This window comes from Alligator sinensis, unplaced genomic scaffold, assembly GCF_000455745.1.
Source record: "Alligator sinensis unplaced genomic scaffold, ASM45574v1 scaffold388_2, whole genome shotgun sequence".
NCBI lineage: Eukaryota > Metazoa > Chordata > Crocodylia > Alligatoridae > Alligator > Alligator sinensis.
In genome coordinates this window covers 418,513-442,173 of record NW_005842102.1, presented here as the reverse complement: position 1 = coordinate 442,173, position 23,661 = coordinate 418,513, and the positions used below count along the sequence as shown (strand labels likewise).

The 23,661-nt window shown below is 45.9% G+C and overlaps 2 protein-coding genes across 10 annotated transcripts in view; one reads left to right on the top strand and one right to left on the bottom strand.

Annotated features, from left to right (window-relative positions):
• Window positions 1–7: 7 nt before the first annotated feature.
• WDR34 (WD repeat domain 34) lies at window positions 8–12,450 on the top strand. Its single transcript, XM_006024393.3, has 9 exons — window positions 8–105; window positions 2,992–3,252; window positions 4,051–4,160; window positions 5,490–5,647; window positions 6,232–6,341; window positions 9,614–9,781; window positions 10,186–10,418; window positions 11,102–11,259; window positions 12,127–12,450. The coding sequence occupies exons 1-9, from the start codon at window positions 28–30 to the stop codon at window positions 12,363–12,365; spliced, it is 1,515 nt and encodes a 504-aa protein (XP_006024455.1). The 5' UTR covers window positions 8–27; the 3' UTR covers window positions 12,366–12,450.
• Window positions 12,451–12,583: 133 nt separating this feature from the next.
• The window catches only part of LOC102378218 (spectrin alpha chain, non-erythrocytic 1), an 84,586-nt gene continuing 73,508 nt past the window's right edge, over window positions 12,584–23,661 (bottom strand). For 4 of the 9 annotated variants that reach the window (XM_025204989.1, XM_025204990.1, XM_025204992.1 and 1 more), the window contains 11 exons: window positions 23,328–23,537; window positions 21,622–21,918; window positions 21,035–21,147; window positions 19,636–19,653; window positions 17,753–17,815; window positions 16,332–16,386; window positions 15,633–15,829; window positions 15,231–15,284; window positions 14,600–14,746; window positions 14,109–14,256; window positions 12,584–12,906 (listed from right to left, as the gene is read on the bottom strand). In XM_025204989.1, coding sequence (XP_025060774.1) covers window positions 12,781–12,906; window positions 14,109–14,256; window positions 14,600–14,746; window positions 15,231–15,284; window positions 15,633–15,829; window positions 16,332–16,386; window positions 17,753–17,815; window positions 19,636–19,653; window positions 21,035–21,147; window positions 21,622–21,918; window positions 23,328–23,537 — 1,428 coding nt within the window. In that variant the 3' untranslated portion in view covers window positions 12,584–12,780. Of the gene's footprint in view, window positions 12,907–14,108; window positions 14,257–14,599; window positions 14,747–15,230; window positions 15,285–15,632; window positions 15,830–16,331; window positions 16,387–17,752; window positions 17,816–19,635; window positions 19,654–21,034; window positions 21,148–21,621; window positions 21,919–23,327; window positions 23,538–23,661 lie in introns of those variants that run through there. The other 5 variants (XM_025204994.1, XM_025204995.1, XM_025204996.1 and 2 more) reach the window with 3 other exon arrangements.

The following is a 23,661-nucleotide window of genomic DNA, read 5'->3' as shown; positions in this document are numbered from 1 at the left end:
CCGGCTCTGGGGCCTGCGACCGCCCTGATGTTCGCAGACGGGGCGGCGGGCGGCGCCGACGTGGAGTCGCTGTGGAGGCGAGACCAGGGCGGCCGCGGCGAGGCGGTGAGAGCCGGGAGGGCCCTAGCTCAGGCACCCGCTCCTTGTCGCTTCGTAGCAGGGGGCTCCGGCCAGCCCCCTGCGTTGGGCAGAAGCCTTTACCTGCCGCCTGCTTTTGCCTCCGTGGCTGGATTTAAAGTGTCCCGGGAGGGTTTCTTTCTCTGAAAGATGCGTCCCGGCCTCCGAGCAGGGGCCCGGGTTGCTGCGGTGGGGCTGGTCTCTCCGACCGCAGCGACGTGCTGGGCCCAGGAAAGCTTTGGGGACCGTAGTTTCTCCTTCAGGTCATCGGAGACCGGAGGAAGAACGTCTCGCCTTCGCAAGCTTGTCTGGCATCATCCTCGCTGCAGGGCTGGTCCGAGAAAAGGGATCGGTTTAGAAAAGAGACACCTGAGCGGGGGATGTGATCATCAGGGTTTCCAAAATACCAACCAGCAAAGAGAAAGCCCTCAGGGATTTGTTATCAGCTGTCTCCCAGATGATGAGAAGAGGGGTCACAGCGGCGGCACCTTTTCAGGCGGCGCGTCGTTGAACAGTGGCACCGCCAGAGGTGGCGGATGCTGACTGTTTAGCTAGATTCAAAAAGGACTTGGATACATTATTGGAGGAAAGGGGCATCGGTAGCTACTGAGCACTGGAGGGGGGGGAGCCATGGCCTTTGAATGAAAACTTCCTAGACCTGAAATGTTGGAGGCTGCGAGGTATCCGGGTTGTAGCCGTATTGGCCCTGGGGACGAGGAACCGGATCCAGGCTGACCTCGACAGGTTGGGGAAGTGGGCAGGGAGCAACAGGAGGCAATTCAATGAGGACAAGTGCAAGGTGCTGCATCTAGGGAGAAAAAACTGCCATCATACTGATAGGCTGGGGTGCGACCTTCTCAGCACCGCTGAGGCAGAAAGAGATCGTGGAGTCACCGTTGACTCCAGGATGAACATGAGTCGTCAGTACAATGAAGTAGTTGTCAGAGTCAGTTGCACCTTGTCGTGCATCCCTAGGTGCTTCACAAACGGGTCCAGGGAGGTGATTCTCCCTGTCTACGTGGCACTGGTCAGACCGCAGCTGGAGTACTGTGTCCAGTTCTGGACGCCGCAGTTCAAGCGGGATGCGGACAACCTGGAGGGGTCCAAAGAAGAGACACTCCTCTGATTGAAGGCCTGCAGGGAAGGCCCTACAAGGAAAGGCTTAGGGACCTTAACCTTTTCAGCCTCTCCAAGAGAAGGTTGAGAGGGGATCTTTTGGCGGCGTACAAATTCATAAAGGGGAGAGCAACACGAAGTAGGCGATGATCTGTTTACCAGGGCACCCCCTGGAACAACAAGGAACAGTGGCCATAAGCTACTGGAGACTAGGTTTAGACTGGACATTAGAAAAACGTTCTTCACAGTCAGGGTTGCCAGGATCTGGAATGGGTTTCCAAGGGAGCTGGTGCTCGCCCCATCCTTGGGGGTCTTCAAGAGGAGACTGGACAGGCACCTGGCTGGGATCACGATCCCAGGTTTGGTGACCCTTTTCTTGCCTGCCAGGGGCAGGGGGTCGGACTAGATGGCCCACTGAGGTCCCTTCTGACCCTAGAATCTATTAATTTATGGTCCGGAGGCAAAAGGAATCCAAACTCGTGGCAGAGGTGATATCTTTTATTAGATCAACTAGATATTTACAACAACAAAATCTTTATTTGCAAGTTTTCAGGCACAGGTGCCTTTTTCCAACTTTTCTCTGAGCCTAATCTGCACACAATGAACTGTTCCAAATACCTTCAGTTCGCCTGTGAAATATGAATTTTAATTTCTGCCTAGGAGAACTTTTACAATCTTTGCAATCTCCTATGCGGGATGAAGGGAAGCTGCAAGGGAGAGAGGAACAGTGGAAACGATCCTGGTCAGACCCAGTTCTTTCCCCTTTGAGCACCCGTTCTCTGCCAGTGTGAGAGACAGGATACTGGGCAAGATGGACCTATGGACTGAGGGTGGTATTTTGGAAACCCTGTACAAATCCCTGAGGACTTTCTCTTTGCCAGTTGGTAGTTTGGAAACCCTGTAAATGGCAGTTCTTAAGCACCCGGAGAAATCCTGGCCTCACATCATTTCTGGACCATCATGGCTACCACATAACTCTTATGCTACTGTAACCTGGAAGATTGCTGAGTTGGGGCAAACAGTTTGAGGACTGCTCTGTTTGACCATGAGGTGCTGAGTTAGAGCTACCACAGTTGTGTTTTTCAAGGTTTTTGCTGAATTTGAGCTTGTGGGAACTTGCGCATGCATTTGGATCAGATGGTCCATGTCTCTCATGCATTAGTGATGGTAGTAAACAATCTGTGCTATCAACCCTATTGGTCTGGGGAAAATCGTGAATTAAGCAATTTCTTATTGTCTGAGACTAAAACCATGTTGCTTCCATTACAGGTACAGGGACCCAGTAGAGGCTTGCATAGGGTATGTCTATATGAAGACTGTGGAGTAGTATAAAAATACTTGTGCTCACAGTCTAGCCATGGCAGTGCCAGGCTCCATGTGGATGCCTGAGGTGGGTTTAATATAACCTGTACTGAGTTTGCTGCCTCAACTAGAGTACAGCCAATACCTGAGCCATCTCATTTAAAGTTAGCTCAGCTGCCTCAGCACTGCACTGCACTGCAAAGTTAACCTGTCCTATCACTAAATGAACAATTCACTATTTTCCCTGTTCTGAAACCTGGTCCCCTTTTGGGTGAGAACCGTTTTCAGATTCAGGACTCCACATTACATATAACCCAGCCAGTTTGCCAGGAAGCAGAGGCCAGGGCACATTTGAGTTTACAGATTAAGCAACAAGAGGGAAGGTGTCTCAAATGAATCCATCTCTGCACCCTTTGCATGTGTTTGGATTGTAGACTTTTGTTGTTCTTTTACCAGAAAAGCTGCCAGACTGGGGAGATCTCAACAGTGGAGGCTGCGGTACAGTCCCATTCGAGCAGAGATGCTGGCATACAGACTGATCAAAGCCAGGAGGCTGTCCAAGACTTTAATCTCTGTCACAGAGCCCCTGTGGATTATGCTGGTCTGCTCTCATTCCTGCAGAGAGTGGAAGAAGATGTTATCAAAGAACTAAATAAAAATTGGAGAAGCCATGCCTTTGATGGCTTTGAGGTGAACTGGACTGATCAGAATGAAACGGTAAGATGGCAGATTTCAGAGCAATGTGACCATCCCTGATAGTGCTGACTTCACCAGCTGTGGAATAGTTAGTTCCATTACCTGGTGCAGGGATTGTTCTTGGTTCGAAAGTAGTGTTCTTTTTCTTTACATTTCCTTTTGCCCTCTTGCCAGCTTTGCCAGGGACCTTGTTCTTCCTACCTGTAACAACACATGAAACTAGCCTCACCAAAAGAAAGCCTGCAACTGGAGCCAGCTGGTCCCCTCCCTCGGTTATGAGCGTAGTCCTAAAATCTCTGCTTACTTGGCTCTTCCTGCTGTAATGCTGATGGTTTGCCATATTAAGAGTTCTGTGCCAGCAACTTTGAGTCAGTGCAGTTTGGCAGTATTTACTGAAAGAAATGTATAATGGGCAAAATGAGGGCAACCTTTGGGCATGCAACTCCCTGCTTCCAAACAAGGATTTGAAGGCAAAATCTAGATGCTGGACCCTCAGAATTAGGGAAGGGAGGGGTTGCTATATATCTTCCAGTTTTGCTCTAAAAGCAGTCGCTCCATGGTGAGATGAAGTTATGGAGAGACAGTTGCTTTGGTGGGATGGCTGAAAGTGTTGCATGTAATGTTTTAATAGATATTAAGCTTCTCTTTTACATGTATTTACAAGCCACAGTTTGTGTTACTTAAGACTGCTGATGTGAAGACAGTGGGAACATGGGGCCTGCCCAGGGTATCATTCTTATGCCAGTCTTTGAATACAGGTGCTAATTCTCTGTGTGCTTTTAGGTTGTTAGCTCAGCATTTGAATCTGATCTCTTCCAGGTTTCATGTTTGTACAGCCTGTCATACCCAGAGGCTCAGGATCAGAAACTGCAGGTCACCAGCATCTCCTGGAATGCCACGGGATCCGTTGTTGCCTGTTCATATGGACGGTGTGTACTTTAATTAAGAACACAACTGAATATCTTGGCATGACACAGGCTGGCCCCCTGTTCTGCAGTGTGAGAGAACGTTCACTTCTCTTTATAATAGCTAACTAAGTGTAAATGCACCTTATTCACCTCGTAGAATGTTTCATGGATATTCAGAGAAATGAGAATAACACAGCAGCATCTGTTTAGGTCAAATATCCTCTTCTTTCACCTCGCCCACAATCCCCAAACTGCAGTCTCAGAGACTTGTTCCTAAGCAGATGCTGCTAAAAAATGTGAAGAGTGGATGTGTGCCTGGGTGGGTGGGTGGGTGGGCTGGGGTTGGAATGGATGAGCCTACTGTCATTGCACGTGGCAGTAACTGCTCTGCAAAAGAGAGTTGCATGTCAACAAACACAATACTTTCAATACCTGAAAAGCAGAAGGGAAGCAAGTGTTGTTTCTTTTAAAAGTTTTATTTAATTTCACCTTGAAAATTTACAAGACGTCTCATCACAACAGCAGCTTAATAACAGCAAGAAGATATATGAATAATACTAGATGTATGTCTTGTGAATGGAGGTCTGTGGCATAACTCATGCCAAATGTTATCTGCTCCACTTGGAGCTGCAGCTGGAGTTGAAGCAGACTTCATGTGTAAAGGGCCAGAGTAAAGTGGGTAAAAAGCATCTATCACATGGCTGAAAAACAAGTGTCTCATTTTTGTCAGCAGGTGGGGGAGACTGTTCTGCTTTCCTGTCAGAACCCTGAGGATGCCATCCCCACTCTTGCCAGCCAGGCTCCGCTCCGTGGCACTGTGCTCTGACAAAGTAACACTTTCTTTAGTGCCTATTAATTCTTCTTAGTTGGCTGCAGTAGTTGCTGCTGGGCAACTTCCCTGCAGCGTCTCAAACCGCTGACCTCCTTCGGGTACTGGTTGGAATGAAATGTCGCTGCTGGCCCCTCAGTCTCTCTGAGGAACAGCTGATTCTGGTCACTGAAAGAAAAAAAGTGTTTGCTCCTTGATCTTGGCTCATGACGATGCCTGATGATTTTCCCCCAAAGTCAATTCCAGATTTGTTTCCATTTGAGTCCAGGTAAAAGTCCCTGTAATAATGAGTCACATCAAACATCTGCTTTTGAAAGACTCCCCTTCTACCAGAGTGCCCCAGTATGTACTGGAAAATTGTACTGGCAAATTGTCCACACAGATATTCAAGCCTTTCACAGCCACAGAGAGCACATATTTAACTAGATAATGAGAATCTAGCTGGAACTCTCCTGAACTGATGGTCTTTGTGTAATACCTGGCATGACATAGCTTCCATTTTGCCTTTTTTCCTTTTTCAGATTAGATGATGGGGACTGGAGCACACAAAAGTCCTACGTATGTACCTGGAACCTGGACCGAAGAGGGCTAAATCCACAGCATCCTGATCTAGTAGTGGATGTTCCCAGTTCTGTCATGTGCCTGGCTTTCCATCCCTCCGAGCCTTCGCTCATTGCTGGTAGGCTGCTTTTCATTTAGAGTTTAGTATAATTGTTCCCTTGTCTCCTTCAGCTAGTACTGTTGATTTTTCTCTTCAGTGCAAGCTGGGAATGACAGGCAGCTTCTCAGCCAAGGGAATTGCTGCTGCCACGTATATGGTTGCTCTCTTTGCTCCTAGAGGCTGGGAATCGGGACCTCTCATTATCTTTATGGATATTGCTTGCTTCTACCACCTTTTAGAGCACCTAGACATTGCTGCCTAGAGAGGAGGGAGCCTGGGAGATAGAAAATAAGGTCAGCCTTGATATCAGTGGGAACAGTGGTGTTTGCTACAGCATCCTCTTTTAACAGTGCTGAATGTGCCTCCCATGTGGTTACCATTCCATTGAAGTCAGCAGCATTGCGCTTGCTTATGAGATTTAAATATACTTTTCATGACACTTATGCAGAGCGGCTCACCCCAGAATCCCATGCCTAATAAACAGTGCTCTTAGACAGTGAGAGTGCCACAAAGAGACAACCTGTTTCAGCAACCTGCCTATGCCACTACTTTTGCCATCCATTAGTGGATCTCACTTATGTTGATGCTTTGGTCTTTTACAGGGGGCCTTTTCAGTGGGGAGGTTGTGGTGTGGGACACGAGTAGGATAGAAGATCCTTTGATTTGGAGAACAGGGATGACCGATGACACTCACACAGACCCAGTCTATCAGGTAAAAAAAAAATCCACAGCTGGGTGCAAAGGGGCTGGGGTTTCACCAGCTGGGTTTCACCAGGGGCTGGGGAAAAGAGGAGCCATTATTTTGATACTTCATCCCTGTGTTTCCTGTACGTTTTGATGGCACCCGGTAAAAAAGTGCATGTTTGAGCAGTTGAGCTTCCCAAAAACAAAGATCCTACAATGCTACTCTAAGTGGCCCCCAGACTTTGAAGCCACTACCTACCTATAGATTCATAGATTGTCAGGGGCTGGAAGGGACCTTGCAGATCATCGGATCCAACCACACCTGCTTTAGGCAGGAAGACAACTGGGATTAGGTGACTGTCTAGTCTCCTCTTGAAGACCACCAGGGTAGGTGGCTGCACCACCTCTGGAGGGAGTTTATTCTACAGTCTGGACACCCTGACTGAAGGAGTTTTTCCTGGTATTAAGCCTGAAGTGGCCTTCCAGGAGTTTATATCCATTGGTCCTGGTCTTCCCCAGGGGTGCCCTAGTAAACAGTTGCTCACCGAGCTCCTGATGCACTCCTCTGATATAGCAGTAAGTTGCTATCAAGTCCCTTTTCAACCTTTTTTTCTTTAAGCTAAAGAGGCCTAGGTCCCTCAGCTTTTCCTTGTATGGCTTGCCTTGCAAGTCCCTGATAATACAGGTGGCTTTTTTCTGGACCCTCAAGTTTTTCCACATCCTTATTGAAGCGCGGTGCCCAGAACTGGACACAGTACTTCAACTGCGGTCTCACCAGTGCTGCAGGAATATCACCTTCCTTAGTTTGACACGAGATGCATCGGTTGATGCATGCCAGCATGTTATTTGCCCTGCTGACCAGTGCCTCGCACTGATGGCTCATATTCATATGATGGACAGTTGTTACCCCTAGGTTCCTTTTGGCTGTGGTGCAAGTCAAGCTGTCATCACTGAGCCTTTTGTCCCCAGATAGAGCACCTTACACTTGGAAGTGTTAAATCTCATCTGGTTTTGGTCTGCCCAACTCTTGAGGCTGTTCAGGTCCACCGGTATCTGCAACCTATCTTCTGATGTGACCACACTGCCCCATAACTTGGTATTGTCCGCAAACTTGGACAGCAAGCTTTTCACTCCCCCATCCAGATCATTGATAAAGATGTTGAAAAGCACTGGTCCAAGCACAGACCCCTGAGGGACACCACTGGCCACTTTGTGCCAGGATGACACAGATCTGTTCATGAGAACTCTCTGGTCCCTACCCTGTAGCCAGTTTCCTACTCGCTGAACTGTCGAGTAGCTGAGCCCACAATCTTTCAGTTTTCCCACAAGGATATTGTGGGATACTAGATCAAAAAGCCTTTTGGAAGTCTAGGTATATAGTGTCTACGTTGTCTCCATGTCCAGGTGGCGAGACACCTGGTTGTAGAAGGAGATGAAATTGGTAAGACAAGACTTACCCGTGACAAAACCCTGTTGGCTGTCATTCAGAATCTTACCCGCTGCGAGCGTATCACATGTAGATTCTTCAGTGAGCTTTTTCAGGATTCTCCCTGGGATGGTGATTGGCCCATAGTTGCCTGGGTCCTTCCTCTTCCCCTTCTTGAAGATGGGCACAATGTTGGCCCTCTTCCAATCCTCAGGGATCTCCCCTGTGCACCACAAATTCTGAAAGAGCTTTGCCAGGGGTTCCCTGATGACCTCAGCCAGCACCTTCAGCACTCTCAGAGGAAGTCCATCCAGTCCCACTGACTTATACTTATACTAGCTTTTCTAGTTGGTATTGCACCCGCTCAGCATCCACAGTAGTGAGGCTGTCAGTCCCAGCATGTCCCCTATGAGCCTTTTCTCACTTGACTTTCCCCTTGGGCATTCAGGAGTTAATTTTTTTCCTGACTGTCGGTTACGGGCTGTACTGAGGTGTTAAAGCAGGGGTCCCACACTTCCATTTGTTTTCTTTCTACTGCCTGCATGCCTAAAGAAGGACTTATTGTTCTTGACTCCCATGGCTAACCTAAACTCAGTCACCACCTTGGCTTACCTGATCATTTCCCTTGGCCATTGTTGTATAGTCCTCCTTGAGAACCATCCCTAGCTTCATAGTTAACTTTGCAATAAAAACAGGTTTACCTTGTGGACTAACTGAGTAGCATCACTCTGCTGTCTCCATGATTGCCTAGGTCTGTATAGAACTAGCAGTGTTTTTTGTATTTGATTTTCATTAGAAGTGGGGGGCAGACATTGAACATTAGCTGACAGCTGAAGGCTACAGATGGGGCTTGTCTAAACAAGACATTTACTGTGGAGTTGCCCAATTAGCTCCACAGTAAACATCTCTGCATCTACATGTGTGGCCCTATTAGGCAGCAGGAAACAAGTATTATTCTGATGCAGTTTTTTTGTGCATAGCACTGCATGTGTAGACACTGACCTGGCTGGCTGGGACACATGCGTGCTTCAGTGCCAGAGCTTCCTGCCAACCAGAACTGCTCCGACTCTGTGCTGCAGTCCCAGGTGCATGTTCAAATAGCATGCCCAGGAGCAATAAATCCTGGCACAGCATGCATTGGAGTTTATTGCTTCAAATTAATTGCATGCGTAGATATGCCCAGGATGTCCCATTACAGTCATGCAGTCTGGCTTCGCTGCTTGATAGATTGAGAAGCTTCCATACTGGCACTACAGGCTCCTATACACGTGCACATCAGAACAGCCTCCTTGCTGCAATTCCAGTGCGTCAGAGCATGCCGATACCCATGACGCTCCAGGCGCTTGTAATTAGCACAGCTCTTAGAGCTGGCTCTTGCTGCCTCTGGCCCCATATTCTTTAAGCTAGTGTTCATCTGCAGGAGCACTAGCTGTTCACAGGTCTAAGTTACTTCTTGAAAATCAGAAATTTTTTGTGTTAGAGTAGTTCCCTTACTGCTTCCTCTGTCATCACAATTTTAGTAACGAGCTAGAATTTGTTTTGAAGAAAATCAGTGCTGCTAGCTTGAGTAAAAGGCAATATGAATAGCTTTATCTGGACACAAGTTTTAGTGCTTTATCAATGTCACAAAAGCCAACCAGTGACCTGTATGATGCTGGATGGAACTGCAAAGGCTGAGCTGTAACCGGCTGCCCCATGTGAAGTAATTCGCCTAATAGCAGCCCACCTCTGTGTACACTCTGAAAAGGGGCGGGCTTGATAGCAGGCTTGCCCAATGCCATCTGCTCTGTGGGAGGGGAATGCAGGGCTGCTGCCCCCATGCTTAGTGAGCTCTGATAAGACCTTTCCTTATGGATGTCTCCTGCTTGGAACAGGTTGAGTGGATGCAGGACTTGAAGCACAGCCACCACTTCCAGGTTCTGAGCATCTCCACAGATGGCAAGGTCCTCGTGTGGCAGACTGAGAGAGACGGTCGGCTGACCTTGGCTGAAGGATTTGCTTTAGTTGCTCAGCAGGTCCCTCGCAGTGCCAACCTGAAAAAGGTTCGTTCAGCAATTCTAGAAAAAATACAGCTGCTACAAGGTCTTAATTAGAATAGCTTAGGCTTTTGAGAACAGTCAGGGAGCTGTACGTTTCCATTTGGTGCAAGAGAGAGCAGAGTGCAGCCCCCCATGAATGTTCTCAGTAGACTCTCTGACCCTTTCCCATTCCCCTTCCTAAGAAGACTGGCCATGTAGGGACTCCGGATGCAGCTGACTTGCTCTTAGGGTTAAGTCCTCCATCCTACTGAACCTGAATAACTTTGCTCTGAATGTAACAGTTAGTGCAGGTTGAGTAGCAAGCAGCTAGTTTAGTTTTTAGCAAACTCTGATTGAAGTCAGTTTTTGATGCAGGTAAGAATTCAGTGAGTCTGTATCTCAGGGCTGCTTCGTTTCCTTTCCCCCAGCCTATGCGAGGAGAGACAGCTGTAGGGGTGACTTCGCTTTCCTTCTCCCGCTTTGATCCCACTGTGTTTGTCATTGGTGTGGAAGGCGGATACTCCCTGAAGTGCAGCACTGCAGTAGAGACTGCAGCTCTCCCTAGGATGGGCAGCTCTGTTCCCCTCAAGGCACCAGCACAGTTTGCCTTCTCCCCTCATGGTGGACCAGTATACTGTGTAAGCTGCTCACCTTTCCACAGGCAAGTAGTGTGCTGTTCGCACTGATGTCAAGTTACAGGCAGAATACTGTGTGTCCAGTTGTGGTATTCTCAGAGTTGTGGGGATGGGGGATCGGGCCAGGTGCTCAGTTGTGTCTTTCACTTTCACATTTACCAAATTGCATACGACCTGTGTGGACCCAACACCATTGAAGCCAATAGCACTGTTCGCACTTAGCTTTAAAACAATTCTGGGAAAAGCTCTGGGGTAAGCGCAATTCCAGGGCAAGAGAGATGCTAAAGGGGGGACAACCTGCTTTATCATTGAAAGCAAACTGTGCCCATGACTGTTTAGCAACCATCTGATCTTACCTTTGGAAGTTCACACACATGCACTATCTAGTTTTATAATGGAAGTGCCCCCAAGCAGTCTTCTCAAAACATTCTGGCAGCTTGGTTGTGGTCTACTTTGCCTGGGATCAATTAGACTATTTTTAGCTCCTTAACACAGGGTCTGTGTCCAAGGCTTCACTTGGCTGCAGCCCACAATGTGCATTTGGAAACAGGCAAGATATTAGTAAATGTGGAAATCTGCATAAAAGCAAATAATTCAGGCTGTTCAGTTAAGATCAAAGACTTTACATGGAATAGTTATAGTGGTAGTGTTACTTTGCTTCTCAGGCTGCTTACATAAACTCTACTCTAAGTAATGGTCTTACTTACAGGAATCTGTTTCTGAGCAGTGGGACTGATGGACATGTTCACTTGCATTCCATGCTGCAAGCACAGCCACTTGTTTCTCTTCAGTTATCAAAGAAATACCTCTTCAGTGTGAGCTGGTCTCCAATTCGACCTCTGGTCTTCGCAGCTGCATCTGGGGAAGGTAAGTAACTTGCTAGCTGCTTTGAAGAAGAATTCAAGTTCTATCATGGGTATTGTACTGTCTGGCACTGGTAAGATGCAAAAAGCTCGCTGCCTAGCACTTCCCAGAAGTGCTGTAGTTGCTTGAATAATACCCATGTGTGGATGAAACTCCATTGAAACCACTAGCATTGTTCTCACTTACCCGAGTTCTTCCCAGAATTGTGTTAATATTAAATAGCAACTCTGAGGACAAGGGACATACTGAAGGGAAGGGAACCCATTTCATTATTACTAACTAAATAAAGTGTGCCCATTTCCTCAGCTGTTTGCTTGACTTCTACAACATCTAAAGCTGTCACTTAGTATGACACAGGTTTTCAGCTCTAGTGGGGCTTGAGGTAGCAATTGATTGTGTCAGCTTTGATACTGTCATGTCTTTTCCATTGCCAACATCTGTCTGTCTGCTTGTGTGTGGATGCAGACACTTTGTTGGGGGAAGGAGGATGACTCAAACCACTTGCAGTTTTCACAATTGCCACATTTACTTAACTCTTAGAAATGTGGACAACACTGTACAAGAACGTAAGGGTAGCTCTTCGTAGATGGGATTGCAGAACAATTCCTGCCAGTGGTTTCAGTGTGCCCTGACATGCTAGTGAGATCCTACAGCTACTCACTGTAGCACTAACCAGTCTAGATCCAGTAGGGGGTAAAGGAGAGGATATTTATCCATAACTCCCTAGAAGTGACAAACTAGAAGGAAAGCCTGAACCAAGTAAGTGGAGCTCCCAGTCAAATGTTTAACCCAAGCCATAGTCAGTAAACTATTACACAGGTAATGCAAAGACCATGATGTAAAGCTTAATGTGGACTTTTTATTTTAAAGGGGAAGTGCAACTGTTTGATTTTGGCAAGAGCTCCCAGAAGCCTGCAGTTTCCATTAAGCAGACTTCAGATCAGAGTCCTGTCTACTGTATAGAGTTCAACATCAAGCAAACTCAGCTTCTGGCAGCAGGGGATGCCACTGGCACGGTGAAAATATGGCAGCTGAGTTCTGAATTCACTGAGCAGGGACCTCGAGAAATGAATCAACTTGAGCAGCTAGCAAATGAGGTCACTGACTGAGAGTAATGGGCCAGGTTTACGTCTGAACCTTGTTACTTAAGATGAATGAAGGATAAATTAGTTTTAATGAGCAGAGGAAAAAAGATATTTAAAGCAAGTGTGATTTAAGTGTGTTCTAAAGACCCAAGTGACCAGTCCAACTATTTGAAGCCCCATAAATGAGTCCTGCATTTTGCCTGAATAATACTTAGCCATTAAAGATGAGATAAAATATTTTCTCCAGTTTGGACCAGTAACTTTTATTGAAGCACACTGCAATACTTGTTTTTTCCTAAGGGGTTTAAGCTAAGCAGTTTAAAGGTTACATCATAAAGTAACATTGATTATTGGAGAGAGAGCACAAAGAGACGCATGCAGAGCTATAGTCAGCAAACGCGAGCACGTTCTTTGCATCTTTTAGTGCTAGTGCTTTGTATCAATTCACAAAGAGTGAACGTGTAAATTCTATGTAGTCATAAGCAGAAGGAAGTTCTCTGCCCTTGCTGTCCATGTAGGGCTTCATGTGAGAGATACAGTAATCTGCTTGTTCCCGAGTCAGGTTCTGAAAGACAAATACCAAGTTACGCTGGGACAGACATTCTCTGCACTGGAAAAGGTCTTACAAACTATCTTATTCTCTGGAAAGGGAAGGTCACTGGCATGAAAAGGCCAGAGTCAGAGGTAGGACTGGAATTCATGAGTTTCTGGCTCCCTGGCCTCTTCTCTCACAGTTCAGTTTGGGACAGCAGGGCTGTAGTTTGTCTTTTGTCTCCCCATGGGAGACACAAATAGACAGCTGATCTGAGAAGGGGAGAGGGAAGCTGCCTTTTAGTAGTGAGGATTCAGACTGGAAAATTTGGGACCTTTCCACCTGACTTAAGGTAGTTCTTTTGGGTTTAAAGTTCACGTTTAACAATGCACTGGACTGGGAAACCTCTTCCTTGTTCTACGGAGTCGAGATGTTGAAAACCTCTCAGCTTGACTTGAGATAAATCAGATTTTGGGGTTGAAACAATGTTTAACATTTCAAAAAAACCTCTCCAAAACATCTCTGACTTTCCAGGAAGAGATGCAGCCCCAGCATGCAGGACTGGGGGTGAGAAATCCTATTTCTGCCTCAAGAAACCAACTGTCTCTTTGGGTGCTCCATATAATGCCCAAAAGCACTTTTTGTGCAGTGTAGAATGTTTTGGCTCCTTTGTCCCTGCCCTCCCCACACCCCGTACCATCCATTCTAACTTCCCCTCTCCCCTTCTGTACCTTCAGGAAAGCCCTACCAAATCCAAGGGGATGTTGTAGCATGGGCAGGCATGCTTCTGCTAGCTCTATTTGTCTAGCACAGATAGCAGCAGCAGTAGTAGAAACATTATAGCAGCCTTCCATATGGGTTAGTAAAGAACTCTGGTTGCTAGCCCATGCCAGCATATCCTTACTGGTATTGTTCTGTATGTAGACATACTTTAAAGGATTTAAAATGGGCTTCTTAAATGATAAAGTAATTATCCAGCTGCCCATGGAGGATCAGACACTTATAACAACCTTATAAACTCAGTCCGTGCATGGCAGGTAGAAATTGTGCTGCATTAATGAACTCTTACCTTTCCCCAGTGGCATGGGGACGTACCTACAGCACAGAAACTAGTAGAGATTGCTTGAGCTGACAAGTTTTTCAGTGCTGACTGGATTACAGAGACATGAATCTTTAACTACAGCCAGTTCCCATTAAAGAAAGGTTGGGGACTATTCTGTGCCATACAAACTTACTTGGTAGAGCTCCTCCTTGGTCACATAGGGTTTGCCCTCCGAGCTAAGGGCACGGAAAGCGCTTTCTATTTCCTCGCTGGATTTAACATTTTCAGTTTCTCGGCTGATCATAAATGCCATGTACTCCTGCAGTGAGACATGCCCGTCCCTGCAAAGAAACAAGCAGCTTGTGAAGTACCCTGTACTGCCCAGAGAGCAGTGCCTCCAAGCACACAGGTCTGGCAGCAGATTTATCTCGTCTAGCTCCCAACTGTTTTAACTAAGATGGTAAAGGACACTATTTCCGGAAGTCCTCAAGGTGGTTAATGGCACTGGACCTGCACTGGAAGGTTCTATGTACAATTTCTTTACGTGTCAACCCTGAGTTCAAGGAAAACCTTTTAAAAAGGGACAACTCTCTCAAGAATACAGAGAGGCTGCAGCAACAGGCAAAGACTTCAGTCCCAGCTCGAGGACAGAACTTTGAGTATTAAAAGTCTTGGCTTGCATACCTGTTTGGATCCACAGTGTCAAGAATAGATTCGAATTCTGGGTCTGGTTCCCCTTCCTCAACCATAGGCAGGTCATAGCCTAGAGAACGCAAGCAGGATTTGAACTCCTGGTGATTGAGTCGACCAGATTTATCCTTGTCGAAGTGTCTACAATGGAAAATAAGAGTTGAAACTTTGTCATTAGGGTAAACTGGTTAAAAGCCATATGATGAACTGAGAACCGTAGCAAACTGATTTGGTCCTATATTGCAGACCTGCTATTGTTGTGTTGCAACACAGATAGAGCCAGATTCTCTGGGCTGGTTCAGAGGCATCAAGCCTCTTGGTGATGGTGAATTCCCCTGACATAGCTTGCTCCTGTATCACCACAATCACAGTCCAGTGTAGAGGGTTTAATCAGCGCAAGCTGTATTCTAGCTTTTCAGTTAGTGGATGGTCTTGGAGAAGACCATCTAGCAGAGTTTAGAGAAACTCAAAATAGGACTGGACACCCATGAGTGAGTTAAGAGGCTGCAAATGGTGGAGAACCTCAACCATGAGCCCTGCTGTGTGGGGTTCATTTACATGCCAAGACTCTAAAGAACTTCCTCTTTGAGCATTTTTCCAGGTTACTGAGGATATGCACACTCACTTGAACATCATGCTGAACTCCTTCAGGGCCTCTTCAGTGACTCCAGTTGTGTTTCTGGAAAGGAAGAAGTAGACCTAGTAAACTCTTACTGTTGCATAGTTTCATGAGTCATTAAGTCACAAGACCAGTATCATCTCAAGCTGATGGCCTTGTCTTCATCCCTTATGACAGACACTCAAAATACACCTGGTTTAGCATAATTCTTCAGAAAACGTCCTTTAATTGAAAACGCACTACAGTTAAGTCATGGAAGTGTGATTTCTCAAACTACATGCACACAAAACACTGGGGGGTTATTGTGCCTGACCTGTGGTTAATCCTTCTTTGCCTTTTAGATAGCCTCTATTTCAGCCTTTATCCCTTGAAAAATATTTGGACTCCCTAAAAGCATGAAGGCTGTACCTAGCTTGTATCTGCTGTTCCAGGTTGTGTTGCATTCTCATCCCTAGCTGGTCAAGTTGGTCCCACTGCTGTGCCAGCCCTACAGTGCTGTGTTCTGTGTATTTATTATCCAAGATCAGTGCCTCTTCCATGGCTGCTCCAAGGTCCTCAATTTTCTTCAGCTGACTCCTCATTGCCCGGATCTCTTGGTGCTTCCGCTAGACGGAAAGAAGAGAGTTGATTTAGCATTCTGACATTCAAACTGACCAAATCATCACCCTGTCACTGAGGGGAAAGCTCTCGCACACATGTTGTTTACTGTTATAAGTCCCAGTAAGGGTGCCCAAGCAGGTTTCACTACATGTCTGTAGTGGATTTGCAAGGCAATACAGAGTTTCAAGTAAGGCTTTCCTTGGTGTGTGTTACTATTAAAAATGTTGGAACATTTGCAACCTGATTTTCTAAATGAAGGGCAGATTCCAGCAGGGAAAGGCACTGTTTCCTCTGCCTCACCACGCTTAGTTATTTTACAAATATTCAACCAAAAAGAAAATCAGGATTCTTCATGGTCTGTATATACACGTGGTCAGATTATCTTATCCCAACCATCTCTGTTGGGAGTCAAAGTCTTGTAACGACTTACCTACTGATTGTTAACAGTGCTCCAGCCAGCCCCTGCTTTCCTGAACGGCAGCTTAGGAACAGATGAGGCATGCTTACCTTAGTAGCTTCCAGCTGTGATTCCAGGGTCCCAGACTCCTCCACCATACAAGACCTAAATAAAATATCACAGTGAGGGAGAGCATATACCACATAAGACAAAGGGCAGGTGGGGCTCGAAATTAACACCATTCTTTTAAATCAAAAGTATTTTTCCACAAACTTTATTATAAAGCCATGTTCTTTTGTCAGTCTCCTGCCAAAATGCTTCTAAGTTCAGACTGACATTACGTAAAAGAGGCTTCTGCAACTTGCAGCATGTCGTTTCTTAACATAGTTAATTTCAAGCCCCATTTTGAAGGCAACGTAATACAGAGCCAGAGTAAACACTTCATGCCAAACCCAAAGCACCCACCTTTTTATTGGACCTAGTGCAATTAGACACTTAGTGCAACCTCACCCCACAACTGTGCCCAACACACACAAACTACAAGTGATTCATTGGAGATTAGCTCTGTTTGTCAATGAAAGACAGGAGCTCTAGGGAGGCTTTCCACAGCAAGCGTGAAAAAGCCACACTTAAAAACTACTGGCTTGATTTAAAGCTAATCTTGAGATGGCACAATCACCCCAGTCAGGCTGAAAAACTCTACTATGCATCAATGGCTAGTTGAATGTTGCTTTCCATGTTCTCACAATATGACACCCCCCCATAGCTCTCTCCACAGATGAATACTTTTACCGTCTCAACAGTGTGCACACACACTGAGGCACTGCTACTTAAAAACTTTGGTTTGAAATAGGTAATAGTTATCCCTGTAAATCAGTTTTTAAAGTTCTACACTGAGAGGCACTCTCAGCCTATGAACAAAGGACCCCCAACACTGTTTCGCGTGATTGTCTCCAAGACTTATTTCACACCTACGAGGTGCATAAAGTTTCTGAAGTTGCTTTTGTTTCTTTGATTCTAAGCAGTGTTTAGGCAGCAGTTTTTTAGAGCCTCTGTCCAGTAACACGTGGTGAAAGTTCACAACAGACAACCTGTGTACAAACAGCATTTTGGATCCTGTGCAGAAGGGTTCAATTGTGTTTGTGCCCCTGTGGGATTTATGTTCTGCTGCCAAGAGGTCTCCCCTCATTCCCACCAAGCCCTGCTGGTCCAAACACCAGGTGGTTGGCTCTAGAACTTCTTGAGAGGGGTTTCAAGTGCTGAATCACTCTGTAGCAACAACAATGCACCAAACATCTGGTTCTCTTTCACCAGAGGGTTAAGGCTCACAACCAATGCGTGTGTAAAGAGAATGAAGCGCATACCCACGCTCTTGGGCAAGAAGCTGTGAACCAACCGTGGAAAAGGAACACAAGTCAACAAACCCCCAAGCATCTCACAGCAGTGAAAGTTAGTTGGAAAGAAAGCGAGTCTTTGGAATTAAGGGTGCACTTTAAAACCATAGTGAAGTAAGAAAATAAGAGGAAAAAACCTTCCAGATAGATCATCCCCAACTTCATACTGATAGACACGAATGACACGACGATATGCTATGCTAGTCAAAGAAAAGAAACCAAATAAATTCCAAAAAGAAGCAAGGACAGAGAAAAGAACACACCAAAAAAACAAGGCCACTGCAATGCAGCAGAGCTTCAAGCCAGCAACTACTCGCAGAGAACAGAAAACAAAAGCCAGTGCCATATTCAGATGCTGGTCACAAGCAGGAGAAAAAAAAAAAAGCTAGATTATTCTGGCACCATCTCAAAAGGGGAGCTGCTGAAAACAGAACCTTGGAATGAGTTAAACTACAAGCTTTGCTGAAAAACAGCACTGACTAGTTACACAAGTATGTTATCATATACTGAGAAGCAAGGGACAAGATGCCAATGGTGACTTGGAAAGGTCTATGCAAGTGTTACCAACCATCAAGTGGAGTATGGCTAGGCACAGCTATACTGCTTCCAAGTCAGTCTTCATTTTAATTCTCTGACAGCTCTCAGGACAGTCTCTCTTTTCACTAGGTTTCTTGTAATTTTAAGGTAGATATGAACTTGGCAATTCAGAACGCTAACCTGAATTCCCTTGATATCAATGGCTCTTCTCTTTATTAGTATGTCCTGGGGCACCAGAACTGGTTTAATAACGATGGTCAATAAAGGGCAGTGTCCAGCATCCATGCTTCCAAAATCTACCGAGTTCCACCCAAATACAAATAAAAGTTAGAATGATCTCTCATCAGAGAAGAGATACTGTGACACTAGAGGTTCTTTCCATTAAAGAAAACACCACAGTCATCAGAGATGAACTTCATCTTAAAGTTATGGACCTTATATTAAGAGAAGCAAGGCCCCAGCTGCAGCACACCAGACACCAAGTATGTACAAGAGGGAAGGATTTGTAGCAATATCTTAATATTGCTAAAAATCTTAATAATAAGACGAGTTGTTGAACAAGCTTTCAGTCATCAAGTGCCTTTTCTTCAGGTCTAAGAAGTATATAGCTAGGGCTACCCCTTACTGTTCTCTCCCTCTTGCTGGCCCTGCCCCAGGATAGCATTGCTGAATTAGTACAACACCATTTACACCATACTCATTTCTCCCAGTGCTGCAAATACTCACAGTGTTGCAAATGTTTTATATTCAAGGAGTGGAACAGCAGACAGAAGCTGTTTGGGGAGGGGAGGGAAGGGGTGGAGATGGAGATTCTGGCATCTGATTTGGCAGCCAGAAGACAGTTGAGATTCACGGTCTCAGGGCAAAGATGCATCTCCTCCTCCTCTACTTTTTAGCCAAGTGCAAATATAACTATGGAGTACCTCTGCAAACAGCTATCCCACAAACTGCTACCGGGTACAACTAGGGATGAGCCTCATTTTCACAGGGGGCATGCGTGTGTACATCTTTTTGTGGTTGTAAGAGACAGTCAACACTGCATTTTAAGTGTTCCAAGAGCTGCAAGCTGGGAAAGTACTGGCTGGCAAGGACAGAAGATACAACTGTTGGATGTGCTTTCACATCTCATCAGACCAAGACTAATCTTCTCATGCAGCCTCTAGTGGTAGAGAGCCACAGAGAAAACTGACATTTTTTCAGGCAGAATGGCCACTAATTTTTCCCTTTCCAGTTTTACCCAGGAGTGATGACATTTCTACAAGATTATATTTATCTACCCTACGGCCCTTTGTCCTGTGTAAGTGCATGAGACTTTCCTGCTGGTGGGGGAACACTTCCCTCTCCACCAATCCAAGCATGAAATGCTTTACCCAAATAGAAGGACTTCTACTGCAGTTCTCACAGGCAAAGCAACAACAGGAAAATTCACACAAGACAGGAAAGAAAAACACATCACTGGTAGGAAATAAAATTCAATACTAACCCATCTAGCAGATAAGTCCTGTAGAGTACGAGGGTCCAAACATCAGGCAGCAGGACAGAGAGACAGACAGTGAGAAGGAGAGACAGTAGGAGGAGTGGGGAGCAAACAACAAAAATTAGAACAATATATGTATTTCAGCATTTCTGTGAAACCGCATAGGAGCAACTTTCTGCAACTGCCCAGACACTCACGACCCAAGGGTTCTATGGGAAGTACTGTCAGCTTAACTCGTTTCTTCCGTGCCCAAGCCACGTGATGGAGATGCAGCTGAGCAGGTGTAAACCAGGGACCACGTGCAATAAATGCATACTCTTGAATTCCTTACAATTCTAAAATACTGATTTCCTCCCTGCCCCACCCCTCCCCATTTCTTGAGAGACTTTTATTATTGCCATCTCTCCTGAAGTGGGGACACTGACAGACCATTAGGTTTGCAAGGCAGAATAGCTTCTCTAGGGAAGTACCACAGATATTTAAACAGACTAAACAAACTTAAACATACATATTTGAGGAAATAGCTTTGTGCTGGGGGAACAGACCTATAAGCATTTTCCTCATTTGATCATAATTTGTTAGTCCTAGTCCATTTGGAGCAAGTATTAAGGTTAGGGGTACGCCAATAAAGATTTTTTTGGGTTGACATTGATGGTCAATACGGCTTGTTAATAATTGGCCAACACTGATCTGATATACAGCCCAGCAGCTTGGAGAGCAGCGTCTGGGCAGTAAGTTTGCTGGGGGGGAGGGAAGGAGAGTGCGTGTGTGGGGGGGCGACAAATCAAGGCTCCTGTGGTGAGGGAGGGAGTGGGGCTGGGACAGGTGCTGCCTAGCTGGGAAGGGCCTGGGGACTGAACCGTGGCTTGTCCCAGCGGGCGCAGCTCCTGCTGCTACGTGCACCCCTGGGGGAACCATAGGGGCATGTCCCCCCAGATCTGGGTGGAGCAAGGGTAGGCTACCACTGTGGCATGGGGCCTGGTGTGGTGCTGGGCTCTTCCCAGTGAGGAGTTGGCCTGGGGCTGTATTCTGGGTGGGTGGCAGTGATAGGTGGCTATGGTGATTTTTGGGGTGGTTGCAGTCCACCCCATAGTCCCCCCTCCCAGTGCCACCGCCACCTGCTTGGAGTGCAACCCCAGCCAACCCCCCCACCCCCGGAAGAGTCCAGCACCATTCCTGGCCCCAGTCTGCAGTGGCAGCTTGCCCTTGCCCCACACACACACAGATCCGGGGAAGGGGAATTCAACAAATCTCTGAATTATCTAAAAACTCAATAGTTTAAAATGCAGTATGACCACAGTACACACTATGGAAGAACAACCAACAATTCCCACCCAGCAGTGGGGCATATGTACAGTGTCTTTGGGAAATTCCTTAACAGCAGCTACTTTAAGTCAGACCATACCTGGTCTCCTGAATCCACTGGTGGAAAGCATTAGCATGTTGAGCAAACTCTTGGCGCAATTTATCATTCTCCTCCTGCCTCCTCTGTTCCTTCTGCAGTTCTAACTCACGCTCCTGAGAAATAAAAGTCATGCTTTACACTTAGAAAGTGTATGCTGCCTTTACCTTCTACTGAAATGCTTTTCCTCTTTAAAAAAAAAAACCAAAAAAACAAAAAAACTTTGCAATGCAACTCTGGGCTCCGGCATAAGGCTGAGGGCTCTCACATTCTTTTGCATATCTGCAACTTTTGCGTGTTTATAACCAGGTATAAAAATATTCTTAAGAAAATTGTGACAACTGAAGTTGTGACAATTGGAACTGCAGTGAGCTTTCCAGTTGCAATACAACAAGCCAAGTACAAACCAAGTAAATTGGCAACAGAGGACTTGAAATAATGCTAAGCGAGGACAAATCCTTCTAGCAATTTTTCTATAGTTCTAAAATGAGAGACTTCCATTTGCAATCTGTTACTGTTGTTTGTCTGGAGAAACAGGAAGAAAGAAGTCAGAGGCTGGGAGGTAACGAGAAGAAACTTGTTTCAATTACCTTGATGATTTTCTGCAAATTCCTCCAGGTCTCCTCAAGAGCCTCCATAGTGAACCAAGTGTATGGGTTGGAAGCTACACGGAAGCTCTTGATCTGGCGGTCCAGCTCAGCCAACTGGTTGAAGTCAGCCTGGGCAGAGCTAAGCGAAGAGCGGAAAGCATCATGAGCCTCTCGCAGGGCCTTGATTTCTTCCAGTGAGTTACAGCGCACAGGGTCAGTCAGGTCTTCCTCTGCATTCTCAAACCAGCTGTTAAAGGCAGATGCCTTCTTTGCAAAAGTCAGGAATAGATCCTCAACCTTGGAGAAAAAAGACCATCCGCATGTTCAATTACATGGTAATTCAAATTAAAATGGAGTCATAAGCAAAAGGATTGGCTATTAAGTATGTATAAGGGACAATACATCAATCCCATCACTTGTTTCTTTCAAAACACTTCACAAAGATGGGTGCTATCTATAAACACTGTCTATAAAATGGGGACAGTAATGCTTCTTCTCCTGACACTTCTGCCCCCAGAGACGCATGCATCCCATTGCAGGCATGATCACATGGAGAAAGCAAAAGCACCCGCCGAACACACGTGCATCTTCTGAAGGCCAGTCCTCTTTTAGGAGGCAAAGGCTTTCTCTAGTAGCTGTTCTGGGCGGTTGCAGCACTAGGAGACAAGGGTACTCTTATCTTCCGAAGCCCAGGAGAACTTGTGTCACTGGTTTCCTGCTCATTTTTGTCTGGGGAAGGGGGTACTTTTGTTGCAGTGGGAGCAGGAAAAATAGGATGAGGATGGCTGGGGCTAGTAGTGAACAAAAATCAAAGCAAAACCTATCCAAAGCTGTGTATTCAACAGTGTGAGATATCACACATACCGTCTCTCTCATCTATTTAGCCTGAAAGCTCTTCAGGCCAGGAACTACTTCATACTGAATCAGTATAGAAGTTGGGCTGATTTTGAACAGAGCCTTAAGATACTACCTTCACACAAATTATTCAAAGCAAGAAGGGATCACAGGCACAGAGAGCTTGAGTAATCTGCTCAGGAACACAAGAAACCAGCCAGCAGCAGAGCTAGGAATAGACTCCAAAACTCTAGACTCCCAGGGTACTTTTACATGTGTTCCAATGCATTCTGATTAATCAAGTCTCCTGGAGTGTTTCAATCAAAACGCTCCAGTGTGCTGCAGTGTCTTGTGTATTCAGCATCCAAGCATTTCAAAATGGCAGCAGGATGCTTTAACTAACACTCAAACTCTGTTTGAGAGTCAGAAATGCCCCCACTGCCATTTTGAAACATGAGACACTGAAAACACGAGATGCTGCAGGCGTTTTAATTAAGAGTGCCTCCTGGGAGACACTCTAACTTAAAGAAACTCCCCCCCCACCCCTTAGTATCTCCAAAGCATCTGTACGAAGGGAAAATGCTAATCTTCCAACAGACTATCAGTTAAGCACACACGTGACACTGAAGCTGCAAAGGTGCTCATGACCTAGAAAGCGCTTGATTCAGACTAGTCTGCTGAGAACCTTTTCATGAAAGCTTCTCATAAGGAAATGTTTGGCCTCTGCCACATAGCTGTGCTTTTATAAAGCTTGCATATTAATTACTTTAAAACAAATAAATGCATCAGTGCCGTATGTGAGTGTCAAGCTTCACAGAGCTTTAAGTTATTACCACCCCTGTTTGTGATGGTCCCCAGGTCTATGCACTCACCTTTCTGAAGTGCTCCTGAGCCTCCAGGAGTTTCTTCTTCCGGGCAGCAGAGTTGGCCAGCAGCTGGTTCCAGCGTTTCATCAGAGAAGCATGTCGGACCTCAATGGCCTTTGACTGGATGTGTTTGGCTGCCAGTAGCTGGTCTTTCAGTGCAGTGATATTTGCAATTCCTTCCTGCTGGAAAGCCTGAAGACCAGCATCAAAAGTTTCCTGCAACATTAGAGAGGAACAAGCAAGTTTAACCGTATTACTGGATGTATGAACAAGAATATAAAGAACAAGGAAAAATAAAAGATAAGCACTCAGACATTCTTCTGTCTTATTAAGTAGTAAG